At 44.4% G+C, this 18,292-nt stretch overlaps 1 protein-coding gene across 2 annotated transcripts in view; it reads left to right on the plus strand.

Moving 5' to 3' along the window:
- Positions 1-547: 547 nt before the first annotated feature.
- The window catches only part of PLPP3 (phospholipid phosphatase 3), an 82,020-nt gene continuing 64,275 nt past the window's right edge, over positions 548-18,292 (plus strand). The window contains exon 1 of one of the 2 annotated variants that reach the window (XM_038537423.1): positions 548-773. In XM_038537423.1, the coding sequence (XP_038393351.1) occupies positions 635-773 (139 nt within the window). In that variant the 5' untranslated portion in view covers positions 548-634. The remainder of the gene's footprint in view (positions 774-18,292) is intronic. The other variant, XM_038537422.1, reaches the window with a different exon arrangement.

An 18,292-nucleotide genomic window follows, 5' to 3' on the forward strand; every position in this document is an offset into this window, starting at 1 on the left:
TTCCTTTTAGGATTTTTTTTTTTTTTTTTGGAAGGGGGTGGGGGAAAAATGTGGCCTTAATTATCCTACGTCTTAGGCTGCTTAAGGAAGGGGCTGTGCTTTCGGGATCTCCTCGGAGCCAAGTAAGGAGGTCCCTCTCTTTCCCTCTGTCTCTCTCTCTCTCTCTTTTTAAGAGGACCTCGTGCAATAAAAGTGCAGAAACAAACCCAGGCGACCACAACAACAGCAGCCGCGGCGGCAGCAGCAGCAGCAGCAGCAGCAGCAGCAGCAGGAGGAAGAGGGAGGAGGACAAATTGGGAGCTGGGGCAGGCGCTCCGCGGCGGCCGGGCTCGCAGCAGCTCCCCATTCATTAGGTGCGCGGCCGCCGAGGAAGGTGGCCGAGCGCTCGCCCGCCGCCCGCCCCCCGCGCCCCCCGCGCCCCCGCGCCCCCCGCGCGCCCAGCGAGTCCCCGCTCCCCGGCCCCGCGCACGCCCCGGGGGCCGCGAGCGCAGCGCCGAGGAGCGGCGGGGAGCGTCCCCGAGCAGCCCGAGCAGCCCGAGCAGCCGCGGCCGGGAGGCGGGCCGGACGCGCGGGTGTGTGGCTGCCGCCGCCGGGCGTCCTCGCGGGGCCCGAGGCTCGCGCCGCAGCCAGCGCCATGCAGAACTACAAGTACGACAAGGCGATCGCCCCGGAGAGCAAGAACGGCGGCAGCCCGGCGCTCAACAACAACCCGAGGAAGGGCGGCAGCAAGCGGATGCTGCTCATCTGCCTCGACCTCTTCTGCCTCTTTATGGGTGAGCTCTCCCCCGCCCCCCACCCCCCCCCCCCCACCCCGAGCCCCAGCTGCAGCCCCAGCTCCAGCTCCAGCTCCAGCTCCGGCCTCAGCTGCAGCCCCAGCTCCGGCCCCAGCCCCAGCCCCAGCCGCAGCTCCAGCTCCAGCTCCGGCCCTAGCTCCAGCCCCAGCTCCAGCCCCAGCTCCAGCTCCAGCCCCAGCCCCAGCCCCAGCCCCGGCGCCCGCCCTTCCCCGGGCCTGGGAGCGGGCGTGGGGGGCGCGCTCAGGCTCCCCCGGGCCACCGGCGCGCGGCCCCGCTGCAAGGTCCCGCGGAAGGTGCGGGGGGCGGAACCGTGAGCCGGGGCGGCGCGGAGCTCGCTGCCCCCGAGGACCTCCCGGGGCGCCGGGCCGCTGCCTGCTGTGCGTAAACACCCCAGCCTTCCGCTCCCGCCGCCTCGGCCCGGCCGGGCTGCAGCTAGGCTTTCCCCGGCTCCCCCCGCAGGTGGCGGGCTGGAAGGTGCGCCCTGATGCGGGCGCGGGGCGCCTACTGTGTGCCGGTGGTAGGCGGCGTCTCGGACGTAGTTTCTAGCAGCCCTCGGCCCGACTCTGTGCGGGATGGATGAGGAGCCCCATTTCACCGATTGGGAAACTGAGGCGCTGCGACTGGAAGCCCAAGATCAGGGTCGTGTCTGGGGCGCACGATTAACTGCGGTCTCAGAAACTTTTTCCAAACTAGTTGCATGCCCCCGTGCGAAGAACCGGTGGGCTCTTAAAAAAAAAAAAAAAAAAAATGGGGCTGGGGCGTGAGGAGCATTTATGAGCTTGCCGGGGGCGGGGGGAAGCTATTGACACGAATCTACGGGAGTTCCAAGGTTGAAGTCAGAGTAGAATTATTATTATTATTTTTTAAGCGATTCATGGTGTAATGGAAAGCGCCCAGGACTTCTCCTCTAGAGCCCTGCTACTCTGCCGCTTGCAGGGTGTGCACCTCCTTGCCTCCTGGGCCTCGGTTTCCTCATCAGTTGAGTGAGTGGCTTGAATTAGATGCTCTCCTAAGGCCCCTTCCTGCATTAAGAACTCGGATTAGGTCCAGGAGCTGTTTTGCCAACTCTGCTAACTGAAGAAACATCTGTGTTCCCAATTCAGTTCCCTTAAAATAGACTCCTGCACGGAGACCTAAGTCCCCTTTGAAATGGATTCGTCCGTGCAGATTGTGCGAACCCGAGACGTAGGGGGCCCGAGGGTACCCTCCTCTTGTACCTCGTGAGTCTTTCTGCAGCAAGGTCCTCACTGAGGTCCCTCTGCCCTCGGCTGCACTGTCCATAGTAAGTTTGGGAGTCAAAGGAAGATGGGACGCTTAGAATTATTATTAAAAAGGTAGGAATGGTCCCCTTTGGGTACAGAGAGACAGCTGCGGGTGGAGTTGTGCTCTGTGGAAGGGAAGAGGTGACTAGTTCAGGTGGCAAATCCCCCTCCCACCTCTCCATAGAAATGGGACATTAAGATGCTATGTAAAGGAATTGTCACTGGGGGGCCTGCCTTCCTGTGGGCCGCTGGCTTATTATCCTGCACAGTGGGAAGATTAGTATTTAAAGTCTGCTGCCAAGCTATTGAATTTTTAAAAGGCCCTCCCTGGTCCTGGGGGAGTACAAGGAGAACACTAAACACATTGAAGCTGTTTGCTGTAAACTTGTCTGGAGCTTCCCAGTGTTTACTGGTGTTTTTTGTTGGTGGTAAGGTAAACTCTTCCCGGCCAGGCCTGTGCTGAGTACCCTCCTACCTCCTACTTTGTGATTAGGAAAGCAAATCTAGAACACGCCTGACAGCCTTTGTACAGTTTCATTGTTCTCCTCCCCTCTTCCACTCTTCTGCTTTCAGAAGGCAGTCCCGAGAGATGGTGCATTCTTATTAATGGGAAAAGAAGTGTGAAGGAATTTGCAGGAGGACACACCTATCAGCTATAGTTTAGCCAGGGACACTGTTGTGCATTGAAGGTGCAAGTAACGTTTATGTTTGCACACTTCAGGTCATCTGCCCCCACTCTCCCCGTGTTTCCCCTGAAAGCTGACATTCTATCCCTAGCTATTTATTACATTTACTCACTGTTGGTCTGTTTGAATAAATGATTCTGTTTACCTCAAAAAGGTGGTAACTGGACCCTGCATTTTATTATGATGCACATTATAGCTATCTCTTTTAGGGGTATATCCTTGCCATTAAAAAAAAAAGTCAACAAAGTCATTTTCCAAGTAACTTATTATCAGTGTCTCCTCTATGCATAGACCAAAAAAACAACATCACTAATTTAATGCCTAACTTGCCTTTAGTAGGAAAAACTGTAAGGTAAATACTTGAGAAATATATGCAGAAGAACTCTGTTTGGTTTCCAAAAGAAATTAATAACACGACATGTGATTTTAATATCTCCTATACAACAGTCTTAAAAAACTGTTTCTTCTTGGTTCACTTTTTGCCTAACACTGTCAGTATGATTTAATTTTTATACAGTTTATTGATCATATGGTCTGGATTACAGGGCACTAATATATTAAAAAAGAGAAACATAGTTTTCTGTTTATTCTCTCACAGAAATATATACCAAGCTTCATCTCCCTTGTATCTGGAAAAAATAAAAGCTGATGTGCTGCATTAAGTGTTATGTGAGTGGAAATATGCAGGCAGTTGAACTTGTTTCATGTACCTTCTTGGAATGTTAAATTCTTAGCAAAAAATAAAAGTCCACTCTTGTTTGAATGCCCAAAGAATCTGGTGACCGAGAACACCGAAGGGAGTTTACCTCCTCATGAACAGCTGTCTTTGCCAACTAATTGCTTTTATAAATACAGTTAAGAATCTTTGTGTGACATTCCTTTTGAAACGGATTTTGTTTTCCTTTCAATTACATAGTATGTACCGCCTCCTGGTTTTCATGCATTGGTTCTGGTGTACCAGGTGACAGGAGAGCAGCAGAGGATGTTCCCAGGCAAGAAGGGAGGAGCATCTTCTGTCTTTCTAAGCTCTTTTAGCCCCTTCTTAATATAAATGTGTGTTCTCTTTGCTATAATCTTTATGAAGAGATTATCTCCATTTCATAGGTGAGAAAACCATGTGTCAGAGAGGGGAGGCCCTGAGATGCACCTTGAAGTCGATTTGGGATTTGGGTCGATGCCTCATTCTCAGTGAGCAGGACTGGAGTCCATCTCCCTTTCAAACTCAAGATTCTTATCAGAAAATCCCGAGGCTGTTTGCAGAAGGTCCTGCCTCTCTGCATTTCCAAGTTACCCATTTGAGCCAAAGCAAATGGATAAAGGTGGTTGAACTCTCCTGGTCAGTGATACGGTCTTGTTGCTCCACAGTGTTGTTTGGATTTGGAACTGGTTCTGAGACTAAGTAATGCACAGATTTTTGAGGGCACTGTTTTACCCCATGGGCCAGTGGTTCCATAGAAAGAACACCGGCAGTACATGGTTGTAGCAAAATGTAGGGATTTGGTAAACCCGGGCTGAGCTTCTACGTCCCTGCTTTCCCTCTTTCCTGTCACTCATCCCAGATATTTACTGAGTGCCTCCTTCCAACCCTTGCACTTGGAGGACTAAGCAGTTTTAGGCAGGTCCAGCTTTTCCTGTGTGGACTTTGCTCAAGGTCCTTCATCCTTTGGGTTCAGTTAGCTCATCTGCAAAACGGTTAGCAGAATGACCACTTCGCTATGTTGCTGTAGGGATCAGAAAAAGTCTTGGATGTGAAAGGTTTTTTTTTTTAACCTCTCAAGACTTGGGCAAATAAATGCAACGGATTTATAACCTGAAGCCCTTTAAGAAGGTTTTGTGGTTATCTTCGTATATCATGTCTCAGGATCATAGGTAGATGAGACCATGAAATAAATATTCAGTAATAATACAGTGAAGACCATAGAGCTGCTCTTCAAAAAGGAGAATGTCCCATTTGCCCAGTAAGTTGAAGATGGATGATTTCCATTCATTTTGACTCTAGCTGAGAAGGCAGCCCCTAAAACTAAGCAGATGTCTTGAGCCAACTGGTCTTCACAGTGTACCCTGAGCCCTCTTTAGGGAAGGTTCTTGTGTTCAAAAAAACTGTTCCTCATTTGGTTTTTGATGCCAGAAGGTAGGTGAGCTGAACTTATACCAAGAGGGGTGGGAGGTATTTGAAGAAGCAGGTGCTTCATCAGTCTGAAAGGCCTGACTCATGTGCCATTCCCAACCAGGAAAGACAGTCAATGGGTGGAATATGATGAAACAGGGAAAGAAGTTCAGGCAGGTAAAAAATTAGAATTTGGATGCTCAGCATCCATGCTGTGTAATTTAGTGGTTCTAGAATGTTCTTGGCCTTTCTTTCTTTCTTTCTTTCTTTCTTTCTTTCTTTCTTTCTTTCTTTCTTCTTTCTTTTTTTAAAGATTTTATTTATTCATTCATGGGAGACACACAGAGAAAGAGAGAGAGAGGGTCAGAGCCATAGGCAGAGGGAGAAGCAGGCTCGATCCCAGGACTCCAGGACCACTCCCTGGCCTGAAGGCAGGCGCTAAACTGCTGAACCACCCAGGGGTCCCCTTCTTGGCCTTTTCTGATTTTCAGTTAAATGGATAAAATCCTAGAACTGGTTCCGTATATGGGCTACATAACATCATCTTGTGTTATTATTAAATTACTCACTTTTCTCTGGAAGGGAGGCAGTGTGGTATAGTGAAGAGATCAGGACTCTTACAGCCAGAAGCTTCAGGTTCCAGGTTGACCAATGCCACCATCTGGTGGTGTGCTTGTGGACAAGTTGGTTTTCTATGGATGGATCTCAATCGTTTTGTTTTTTTTTTTTGTTTTTTTTTTCCATTGGTAAAATGACTGGTTGGGCAGGATCACATCTAATGTGTAAAGCTGCCACCCAGCATTCTGTGACAGATTTCTGGCAGAGAGGAATTGACACGTTTGTTGAGTGTCTCCCTTATGCATGCACTTTGCTTAGCTCTTCATTGTACATTACCTCCGTGAGTCACCGCAAAAGTGATGAGCTTACAAACGGGAGTTCTGGCCTTGGAGTGCCACTTTGTCGCTGCATAACTTTGAAGAAATTTGCTTGACTTTTCTGGGCCTGGGTTATTATTATTATTATTGCAATAGAGGGAAGGTACACAATCATCTTCTTAGACCTCTTCTGGCACTAACAGCTTTATGATTCTGTGCTGGTAGACATCCTGTGATGTAGAAACCCAGTCGTTCCATCATTCCTTCTGTTAGACTATTCATCATGAATTGTTAGATTTTTTTTTTGTTTTGACCAAAGAATTAATGCTGACAATTAGCTTATATTGGTATTCATTCTGGAGGGAAAGTAAATGCTCTTACTAAAGTTAACCCAATATGCCAAGAAACTAGCTAGATTTTTCCTTGGCCAAATGTGTCCTTTAACCTGCCTCTTGAAATGTATAGTACAGTTGATCATTGAACAATGCATATGACTTCTGACTTCCCCAAAACCTAAGAGCCTGCCGTTGACCAGAAGCCTTGTTGATAACGTAAACATCAATTTACCACGTATTTTGTATGTTGTATGTATTAGAAACTGTTCTTACAATAAAGTGAGCTCGAGAAAAGAAAACATTCTTAGGCAAATCCTAGGGAAGAGAATAGGCATTTATAATACTGCTGTATTTTATTGAAAAAAATCTGTGTGAGTGGACCCGTGTGGTTCAAATCTGTGTTGTTCAAAGTTCACCTGTAACCACAAACAAACAAGCCCGACAGGTAACTTTCCCCCTTTTTATTACTCTTTTGTTATATTCACTAAATATGTGTTTTTAATAACTCAGTTTTGATAATTTAATCTACCCTGTGAACCACAGAATGCAGAAACAGATTTTCATTCAGTAACTGGTAAACTGTCCAGCCAAGCACCTTGCATGGCTTGGCCTACAGAAGGATAGGTAAGCCATGCTGACTTTTCCAGAATGGCTGAAAACTTCTATTTCCTCATCGTCCAAAAGGCCTAAGGTCTTTTTGTTTTGGGTTTTGGGTCCCCCCCCCCCCCCCTTAGCTCCTTCTTCCCCAGCTTCCTCTCATACTTGAGATATACCATGGAGGTATAGCTGTCTCTGGTGGGAGACTTTTCCACGTTTAGCCCTTTTTGATTTCCTGTCAATTTTTGATTCTTACTTTTCCCGTCTTGTGTGGTTTGGGCTCGCAAGCCCAGGTGGTCACACATCATGATGCTAATGAGACCATAGTCAAGGACTTCTGCTCTGTGTAGGCAGTTGTATTTATGGAGACACCCTACCTACTGTGTCAGTTCAACCAGTACATAGTATTTGAGGAGTCATAACTTACTTGGGGGATTTCTACTATTTCAACATTTTAAGAAACCCATCTAGAGTGAAATAGAGATTCTCAGGCTCCTTCTCAGGAGATTCAAATTCAGCAGGCTTTGGGTCAGGGCCTGGTATTCTGGATTTCATAAGCTTCTGATGATTCTCATCAGGCCAATCAGAGAATTGCTGTTGTTTAACAGCTGGCGTCTTAAGGGCAATTGGCTATGTCCTGAGGCTTTTTGTCCCTGGACTGAATGTTCTGGCACTTTTCACATTGTTAGGGTTTGTTCCTGCCTCCACCCCCCCTCGCCCTACCCCCACCACCCGGTTTGCGGCCAGCACACCTGTCTTTCAGCAAAGATAATGAAGCTTGTTAGAATTCTTTCAAAAGGAGAAATTGCTTCTGGGTGCAGGCCTGAAGGTCTCTGGTGATTTTTAGAGAAGGGACTTGGTGGTGTCTCCTAATTGCTTAGAGGCTGGGATTTTTATTTGTTTCTCGGTCTTAAACCGAGTTCTGTGTAGTGGAAGTTGACCACCCAGTGATCACTTTGGAAAAATGAGGTGTTAACTCAGTAAATATTTTCTTTTGAGATATTAAAATTTGTGTCTGAGTGAAAAGTGAAATGAATAAATGAGATTCTGAATAGAGCCTTTAAAAGATCAAAGTTAGCCTGGCAAAGTATTGTGGAAACAATACCAGCTTTGGATTCCCTTGGATCTGGGTGTGACTTGGGCAAAAAGTATTTCACCTTTTTAGTATTCAGTGTCCTCATCCAGAAAAGAAGCAAGAGACCTAGTATGGTGATGCTCAGCTTTGATCATGAATCTGAAAATGCTCTGGGAAGTTAAAAAGTATTCTATCATGATTATCAGGTATCATGTTGCTATTATTACTCAGAGTAATAGTAGTATTTTCCTTTCCATCCCAGTGTTCTTACTCTTGATGGTGCTATGAAATCCTCTCATTTTTTTTTTTTTTTGGCAGCAAAGTTGCCTGAAATATATTAGGGGAAAAAATTGTGAAGAGAATCCTAAGAAAAAACCAGGCAGAGGGAACGCAAATGTTTTCCATTAGCCGAAGAAAAGCAGTGGCAGGTTTTCTGACCCCATCTGGGAAAGTCACAAAGCAGGAACCTTGGTAGTCTTTGGTGGTTGCTTTCTTCTTCCCCTTTGAAAGGGACGTGGCCATGTCATCTTAAGAGAAGGACACATCCACCTTAGGAAAAGGCGGGAGGGATTTGGGACAAATTGTCTGACTTAGGGTCAACTCTTATCTGTGTCTTTTGACAGCCCACGGAAAAATGTAGCTGAAAAGAACAGTCCGGATTGAAAATGACCAAAATACACATTCTCCAGGGCCCCGTCTGCATTTCTTGATCTAGGGAGGGAGTAGCTGTGCTCATTACCATACTGATTATTCAGGCCAACCATGTGGTTGGTATTGGTACCAGACTCCTTTCAAAGACAAGGAAACTGCAGCCTAGAGAGGTTAAGGAACTTGCCTACAGGTCCCCAGTGTTCAGTAATCATTCAGTTTTCCAGAGCTCTTGTCACCCTTAATCTGTCTTGCTGCTCACTTTTCAATGCAATGAATGCAGCTAAGACTCTCTCTTTTCTAGTTCTTTCATTTTATTAATTTCAATTACTTATTTACTTATTTTAAAAAAGATTTTATTTATTCATGAGAGACACAGAGAGAGAGAGAGGCAGAGACATAGGTAGAGGGAGAAGCAGGCTCCCTGCAGGGAGCTGGATGCAGGATTCTGTCCTAGGACCCCGGGATCCGGGCCTAAGCTAAGGCAGATGCTCAACTACTGAGCCACCCAGGTGCTCCCATTTCGATTTTATTGAGTCCAAATGTGTACAATATATTTTACAGGGCCCAACATAGGACACAAACAGGAGTCTTTTTTTTTTTTTTTAAGATTTATTTATTTATTTGAGAGTGTGTGCACCTATGCAGGAGCACAGGAAGTGGGGGGACGGGCAGAGGGAGAAGGAAGGGATATCTCAAGCAGACTCTGCACTGAGTGTGGAGCCTGACATGGGGCTCGACCTCACAACCCCGAGATCATGATCTGAGCTTAAATCAAGAGTCAGACACTTAACCAATTGAGCCACTCAGGTGCCCCAAGACAGATACGAGTGTTAAGGATCATGTTGGGCAGTGAGGAGGTAGGTATACATAAATCGTTGCAAAACAGCTTGGGGCATGTTTAATGAGCCTTTCTGCGAACAGCATAGAGAAAGTGCTTTTGGAATAGTTCTTCACTGCCTGGATTCATGGAATCTTTAGAATAATAAAGTAGATTGGAGTTGATGTTATCAACAATATCAGGGTCATATTTTAACTCAAGAACACAGGCCTCTTGTGGTGGGGCAGGTCGAGGTTGGAGTGGATGGGGGGGCTCAGGCTTTAGCCTCAGACAGATGGGGGAGCTTGCCTGCTGTTACTGGCGAGGTGCACTTAGGCAAGTCACTGAATGTCTCTGAGGCCTCTGTTTTCTCATTTGTAAACTGGAGAGTATGGGCTTGGTGGAGGTGTGAGGCTATGCCAGGCAGGTATGGTGCGTGGTGCTGGCCACTTAACAGATAGGGGCAGCTGCTGTCACCCTTGTCACCATATCTTACTCTGTGCCCTCGAATTGATATGAGGAGCCTGAAGCCTGACCTGGGTGGTGATCGTCCCATGATCCTGAAAGAGCAGGGCCTACTACCAGTGTCTTGCCTCTATACCATTTTGCTTTTCTGGTGCTGTTTACTTGGCAGTTTGAAACTGGTACCATCCATGAGGTCCAGTTCTCCAGAGAGCTATAATCTCTTCTTTCTCTTGGCTTTGTTACTTAAAAAGGAACAAGACAAACAAGTTAACTTTTAATCCAGATTGTCGGGTAAGAGTTCAGTGAGACCAGAGATACATGAAGCAAATTTGAAGGACGAGGCAGTTTCTTGATACCACTGTTCTTCAAACCGGCACTTGTTCTAGAAGTGCTTCTTACCAAAGATCCCTGCTGACTGATTTGAGTTTGAACGGGCACTCGCTTTTGCCAATGATGTATCGCAGGAGAGAAGAAAGAGAAACCCAAGGTTTCAAAGTTTTTGCTTTTTAAAAGCCTCTTGAGGTAGAAAATACTCTCATTTGACCGAGGAGGAAACAGATTAAATAATTTTCTCAAGGTCATTCATTAATTGGCGGTGCCAACATTCAAAAGAAAGCTAGGTCAGGTTCTCAAACATCCTTGTGGAACTATCCTTCCTTTAGACCGAGGTTTATAAGTTAGAATCTGCATTAAAATTCCCCAATTTCATACCAAACCAAACAACATACACAGGATTCAGTTGGAAGCTTTTGAAAGGAACTTGTTGATTTCTGTGTGCTTTGAAAGTATATGTTGCAATCAGAATATTGGTGGTAAGTGTGTTTTTGAGGTTTGTCACAAATTAACAAAATTATATGCTTAGAGAGTTTTGCAGAGAAATGCAAATCAGTATAAGCGCCTTGTCATAATAAGCAGTATGCTTTGGTTCCTGTTTACCTATCCCCAAAGCACATAATATACATAATTACATTGACACGAAGGAAGCTGTTCTCATTGATGGTTTCTTTATATCTGGCCCCCAAATTAGTTTGTGGTATCAATCAATGTAATTTCTAGAGAGCCTATTTAATTAAGTCTAAGTTTGTACTTGTCTTTCAAGTATCAGTCTGGTCTTCTGTGGATGTTTCTTGAGCACCTACTATGTGCTGGGCCCCCAGGGATTCTTGACCTTTAAGAATTCTCAGGCTGGCCAGTGGGAAACAGACTTGCATAGTTAAATCAACGAAGTGTTGCTGATGTGGAATGGTAGAGGGGCTGTAGCAGCAAAGTGAAGAGTGGGGAAGTTTGCCTGAGGGCAGGCATGGAGCTGGGTCCTGCCAGAGAAATCTTAGCTCACATGCCAGGAGAGGGGAGAGGGTAATCCAGCAAAGGGAGCAACAGGTGCTGAGCCGTGCATGCAAACACGAACAGATCTGGAAGGGGTGAGTATGAGACGCTGGAGTGCAGCCTTGTGTGGAGGATGTTGGAGATAAGGCTGGTGAGATAGGTTGGAGCCAGATTATGAAGGGGTGGGGGGCTGCAAAAGGCAGGCAGCTGAGGAACTTGAACTTTATTTTGGAGGACCAGCCGAGCAAATGAAATTTTATTTTTGTTTTCGTTTTCCTTTTTATTATGGAAAATGTCATATAGAAACCAAACACCGTGTATACCTAGGAGTGGAATTGCCAGGTCATATGGTAAGTCCATGTTTCACTTTTTTGAGGAACTGCCAAATTGTTTTTCCATAGCGGCTGCCCCATATTTTAGAAATAGCGTGACATTAGTTGAAATATGTAAGGAAAAAAAAAGTTTTATGGACAACATTTGGAATTAACATATTCATGAACAGTTTTAAGAGAGGGTTCATCTACTCAGTTGTGTACTCAGTTGTGTTCGAGATCGCTGCGTTTGGGGAGAGGGAAACGGGAGAGAGAGGAGGGGACCAGTAACAGGGAGGCAGAGCTGGACCGTAAGCATTGGAGACAGAGAAGAGAAGGATGGGTAAGAAGGATGACAGGTAGCTCCAGATCTCCTGAGTGGGAACCTCGGAAGAGTGGTGCTGCCATTCATTCCCTCCACAAACACTTCCAAGGCAGTGTTTATAGAAGGCTTAATGAAATCCATCTTGTAGGATTACTGAAATGCTTCGTGGTCATGGCCTTACTAGGCAGATGAAGCTATATGTTCTCTTCCACCACCAACCCCCCCCGCCCCACACACACACACTCTGGAATTTCTTAGTTTCTCAAATGCCCCTTAGAATAAATGGGCCATTGGAAATCCTCCTGGTTTAGAGAAACCATTTTTCTTGGGTTGTAATGGTATTTTAAAAACAGTGTTGTTGAGATATAATTCAGGTACCATATAATTCAGCCATTTAAAAAGTATAGTTCACTGGCTTTTGATATATTCTACAGAGTTGGGCAATCACCACCACTACTGATTATTTTATTTTATTTATTTTATTTTATTTTATTTTATTTTATTTTATTTTATTTTATTTTATTTTATTTTATTTTATTTTATTTTATTTTATTTTATGATTTTATTTATTTATTCATGAGAGACAGAGAGAGAAAGAGGCAGAGACACAGGTAGAGGGAAAAGCAGGCTCCTTGCAGAGAGCCTGACATGGGACTTGATCCCAGGTCTCCAGGATCACACCCTGGGCTGAAGGCAGCGCTAAACCGCTGAGCCACCCTGGCTGCCCACCACTACTGATTTTAGAACATTTTCATCACTGCAAAACGAAACTCGTACCAGTTAGCAATCACTCTCCATTCTCCCTTCTGGTCCTGCCATCCCATAGCAACCACTGATCAACTCTTTGGGTCTACATACTTGCCTGTTCTTGACATTCATGTAAGTGAAATCATATAATATGTGGTCTTTGTGAATGGCTTCTTTCACTCGAGATCATGTGTGCAAGGTTCATCCATAATGTATCACCTATGGACAGCATGTTCATTGAGCATGTACCAGTACTTTATTTGGCTTTATTGCCAACTAATATTCCCTTGTATGGGCATACCACATTTAGTTTATACATTTATCAGTCTATAGACGTCTGGATTTTTTCCACTTTCTGGCCACTGTGAATAATGCTGCTATGAACATTCATTTACAGATTTTTTTTTGTGTGTGGACATACATTTTCAGTTCTCTTGGGTATCTATACCTAGGAATGGTGACTCTGTGTTTAACTTCTTAAGGAAACTGCCACTATTTTCCATAGTGGCAGCTGTGCCATTTTAGAAATATCTTAAGATTAATTAAAATATGTAAGGAGAAAACACAAAAGTTTTACCAAAGTCCTTGGAATTAACATATTCATGAAATCACTCTGGTGTTGCTTTGTTCTTTGAGCCATTTTCCACAAAGAAGCAAACTTTTTAATCAGTTCACTACTGTCACTGGGTTTAAGATGAGTGAGCAGAGAACAATAAAGCTGATTGAGAAAAAGATGCTGGGTGGTCAGCTAAACCCGCTCACCCGCTGAGTAACATACTTCCACAGATGGGGATGTCACTAGCAGATTCCTGCCTCAGCAACATGAAAACAAGCCTTAGATCCTCAGTCTCTTGAACAGTTAAAAGTGCAGATATTAATATTAAGACCTTCATATTCCTAGGATCTGTTTTAAATATTTTTTAAGACCATGAAATGGAACCGTAGTTTCTTTTCTTTCTTTCTTTTTTATTCATGAGAGGCACAGAGAGGGAGGCAGAGACATAGGCAGAGGGAGAAGCAGGCCGCCCCATGGGGAGCCCCATACGGGACTCTATCCCAGGACCTCGGGATCACTACCTGAGCCAAAGGCAATTGCTCAACCACTGAGCTACCCAGACACCCCTGTTACCTTCATTTTATAGAAATGAGGTTCAGAGACGTTAAAAGATCACTTCTCAGAGTTTCTGTGGCAAGTGACTTGCAGTGTGGGGGTCAGACCTAAGCAGTGTGACCCGTTGGGCCATCCTTCACCACCAGGCTCTACAGCTTTCTGGTGCTTCTGAAGCCCCTTTTGTCCACACTGCTCCATGCAGCTTTCACATTGGTGACACATGACAGTTTGCCCAAAATGAATTAGACTTGGGATTCTCACCCTGAACTCTCTGAACCTGTTAAGGTTTATTAGAACAATTATGGGGCATCTTACCCTATTTTCAGTACTTCAAAAATAGCTAACATGTGCTATAGGTTTACCAGTGTGCATCTAGTCTAGACTAACTCAGAGCATCAGGCCCTGCCTAGACTAGTCAAAGCATTGGCATTCTGTGCTGTGACTTAAATGTGGAAGGACATCTGTTCGCTCACTCAGGTCTTGTTAGTTGTTTCCACTAAACAGGAGATGAGATTGGCACTTTCTATGCTTTGATTAACAAAAGTAGAGAAATGACTTAAAATATAGTTTACTTGATAAGTGAAGACATCTTTCAGACATCACTGATGGTCAAGAAGGAAGGGGTAGGTATCTTCGGTAATAAAAAGGTTGGCCATCCTAGAAGAGATAAGCCACTCTGTGAATTTAGAGAGGAAGACACGAGGTCACAGGAAGATGGCCTGATGGGAAGAGGGGCTTGAACTAGACCGTATCACTCACATCAGGCAGCAGTAATGGGTTGCTCCATTAGTGACCTTTTTTGTACCATGGACTTGATCTGCTGTCCTTGTGGTTTTGCATAGCCCTTGGGTCACACTGAGAAATTGTGAGCTTCTCTGGTTAGTGGCTGTGGGCACAGCACCTTCATTAAATGTGGCAAATAGAACTTCTACTAGTAGCCTCTTCCCCACAAATGACCCACATTGTTGTAGAGTTGGCAACCACTAACAGTAAGTGGCAGAAATGCTTGTCAGCCACACAGTAGATTTCATTAGACACTTGCCCAAAGTAGCTGTTTTGGTCAGTTCGGGCTGCATAGGTTTGTGGGGAAGAATGACCTAATACATTAGTTCTCATCATTGCATTTGTCTTGCTATGCTCTTGGCCTTGATGGACGTTTTGATTAAATACATAGTGTTATCTTTTGAAGCAACTGCACATAATGTGATTAGAGGGAATTATTTCCAGCAGGCTGAGATTTTAAAAATATTTCCAAGGGTGTTATCAACTTACATCAGAGTCTTTTGTTTAGTGGGCTTCACGCTTAAATCTCTTTGGAGAGTGACTCCTGTAACTAGGCAGGAGGGATGATGGGCTCTACTCAAACAAGTAAACCATTGCTCTGGAAGATCTGTATCATAGGCATTGGGTGAATGCATGATTCTCAGGAGCTGGCTGGAAAATTAAAATATACTTCTTGGGTCAAAACATTAAAAATACTGGGTGCTTTCAATCCCATGGAGAAATAGCCATCTTGATTTTTGGTTTAATTTTCCTAGGGCCATTGATGGTTGATGAACCTTTAATTAAGATTTTGGAAAAAAAAAAAAAAGATTTTGCCTTAAATTGGATGTTTGCAGCAATTGTGTTGGCCTCAGCTATGAAATCCAGTGATTATTAGTTAATAATCTATTTCAGTGAATGGCTCCATCAAATGATAATGTGTACATCTGAAAACTAGAATGTAGATATCCATTTTTGCCTCAGTTTCTCTCATTTTGATCTCTAGCTGCCTAAACCTTGAAAGCTAATAAAGCACAAATACCACTACACCCAAGGTATCATTGTCCAAATGCCAACTGGAAAAGGGCTAGGAAAAGAGCATTTTTGAGCCCTGTGGTATAGGGCATATCTTTGTATCTCATCAAATTGTATAATGCCGAAGAGGAGATACTGCTGTAACTGGTTTTTACAGAAGAAGCAGTTGCCCTTCAGAGGGGTGGACAGGCTTGCTGGGGATTCTGCTGCTGGAAAGTGGTCGAGTGCCTGGGATAAGAACCAGCCAACACCTAGGCTCTTTCTTCCAACAGTGAAGACTGGCATTGGACTTTGTACTGACTTCTATTTTCAATAATAAGCTTATGAAGCAACTAAGCCAGCCAGAAAGTTTTAAAATGAAATTATCAGGCCTTGTAAAGTGTTCCAAGTGTGATTTGGGATTTAAAGCCTTTCGCCCATTTTAGTTTTGCCTGTTTCTTTGTAAAATTCCTGGAGGACAGAGATTAGACTCAAAACCTTCAGGCTGCAAGGGGGAAGGGCATGAATTTTGCTGAGTATTTCTCTGGCAGGCAGTAATGCAAGGGGCTTTACGGGCATTATTAGCTGACTTGAATTTCACAACAACCCTGTGAAGGAGGAGATTGGAGTTCATTTTAGTTTTCTCTGAACTTAGCCAGCAATGCTGGTCTTAACTCCTTTTGGTGACACACTGTATTAATAATTCAACTAGTTAATCACTAGCAGAGATCATTTACTAAGATTCCAGGGCAAGTGCTTTGCTGAAATCTACTTTGAGCTGGTCACTCCTGCCATGCGTCCACTTTTGCTGGAAATCTGTGGGAGCAGCTCAGCTCCAGTTCTGTAGAGCATCAGACAAGGACAGGCCACGGCCGAAGGATATTTTGCCGATTTCATATAGAAACAGATATTGAAATGGGGAGGGATAGCGACTTCTCATTCTATTGTTGCTCCTTCTCACCAGTCTTCTCCAAAGGAGTTAAAAAGGCAGGGAAATGCAACATTTTGAGTGAAGTAGCCTACGCTTTGGTTACGGGCTCTGTGTATTTCCCAGGCTATTGTAGGTTTCCTATTCATCTGGGATTTGAATGGTGGTGTGATTAGCATGAGAGCAAGTGTATAAAGTAGGTCTTTTTCTCCTTTTCCTAAAAGAAGTTTTGTGGCATTTCTTTTTCTGACAGAGTTGGCATGAAGCTTTGACAAACACAGACCCATGGAAAAGTTAAATAGGACTTAGCGCAGACCCATTTTGTACAGATCCTTCGCACTTAGAATGCAGAGCAGCGAAGCAGCCGGGAGGCACCTCGGCTCATAGAGTCATAGCAAGGGCTGTTGCTCTACTGTAGACCAGTGATGGATGGGAAATAACCCACAGGACCAATGGGAAAGTGCATTCTTGGCTATTGACCAAAACTACAGATGAAGACATTCCTGGGACTCTCTCTGTCTTATCTATCCTTCAGTATTTATTGAGATAAATACAAAGGCTGAAAGAGGTACAAAGAATTATAAGAAGTAGATCCTGCCCTGGAGGGGCAGGTGAGAAGATGAGAGAGACACACACAGTCTGTTGATGGAGAAAACAGCCGGGTGTCTTGAATGAAAAAAAAAAAAAATAACAATAATGTTTAATTATTATATTATTATGTTATCATATAATATAATAATATTATTATTTGAAGTTGAATGGAAAATTAAATGAAAAACTTATAGCATGGAGTGTAGGGGCAGCTCTGTGCTGATCTTGGGCTCTGTTCCCCGCTTTGCTGTATTGGCTGGGGGACCCTGGCAAATCACTGCTACTTTAGGAATAATACAGTGGGGGAACTGTACATTCCCTGCCTACCTCCTAGGGCTATTGAGACCACAGGCTATGGTGTCACAATATATAGGAAAATGCTTTTGGCTGTAAAGCCATATCTGTGTTGTGCAAGGAATAGATAATATATTTTGTATTTTCTGAATTTGTTCTCTCCTCCATTTGCCTTGTTTCTCATTTTAGGTGCATCCTGTCACATACCTGTGGCTGAACGTATTTCTTTAGAGGTTTCGTTTCTAGGGTGATATTGTCTCCTCTCCCATATTTCCTTTATGCATTAAGCATACAGGAGTCATTTCATTTTTTTTTTAAGAATTTTATTTATTTATTCATGAGAGACATAGAGAAAGGCAGAGACACAGGCAGAGGGAGAAGCAGACTCCATGCAGGGAGCCTGATATGGGACGTGATCCCAGGACTCCAGGATCACAACCTGAGCTGAAGGCAGACGTTCAACCACTGAGCCACCCAGGTGCCCCACAGGAGTCGTTTCTTAAAACTGCAATTCTGATCAGTCCTTCTCTGCAGACCAGGACTTTTAGAACCTTTTATTGACTACAAATAAACTTTTAAGTATATTTGAGACCCTTCTAAATCAGAACCCAGCCAACCTTTCCTGCTCTTCCTTTATTCCCTTCTCCACTGTTCATACCCTTGTGCACACATCTCCATTCTGTGGCCAATCCAGGTACTTTCCCACTGTCACTCTTTCTCTCTGTTCTATAGGTGCTACCTACCTCACGATACACACTCAGTTCACATGCAGCCCCTTCTGGGAAGCCTTTCTTGATTTCCTCTGGGCAGAATTAAACCTACTTTGGGCCCTCATAGCACTTTGTGTTGATCTTTCTTAGGTAGAAAATTTTGATTTGTTTTCAATTTTGTGCAGTTCCATCTTAATAGGATATGACTTCCTGGTGTATAATAGATGTTTAAAATTTTTTTATTAAAGAAAATGGGGGGACAGCCCAGGTGGCTCAGCAGTTTAGTGCCGCCTTTAGCCCAGGGCATGATCCTAGAGACCCGGGATCGAGTCCCACGTCAGGCTCCCTGCGTGGAGCCTGCTTCTCCCTCTGCCTGTGTCTCTGCCTCTCTCTCTCTTTCTCTCTCTCTCTCTCTGTCTCTCTCTGCCTCTCATGAATAAATAAATAAAATCTTAAAAAAAAAACTTATTTAAAAAAAGTAAAGAAAATGGGAGATGTAGGAGGGGAAA

This window comes from Canis lupus, chromosome 5 (genome assembly GCF_011100685.1).
Source record: "Canis lupus familiaris isolate Mischka breed German Shepherd chromosome 5, alternate assembly UU_Cfam_GSD_1.0, whole genome shotgun sequence".
Lineage (NCBI taxonomy): Eukaryota > Metazoa > Chordata > Mammalia > Carnivora > Canidae > Canis > Canis lupus.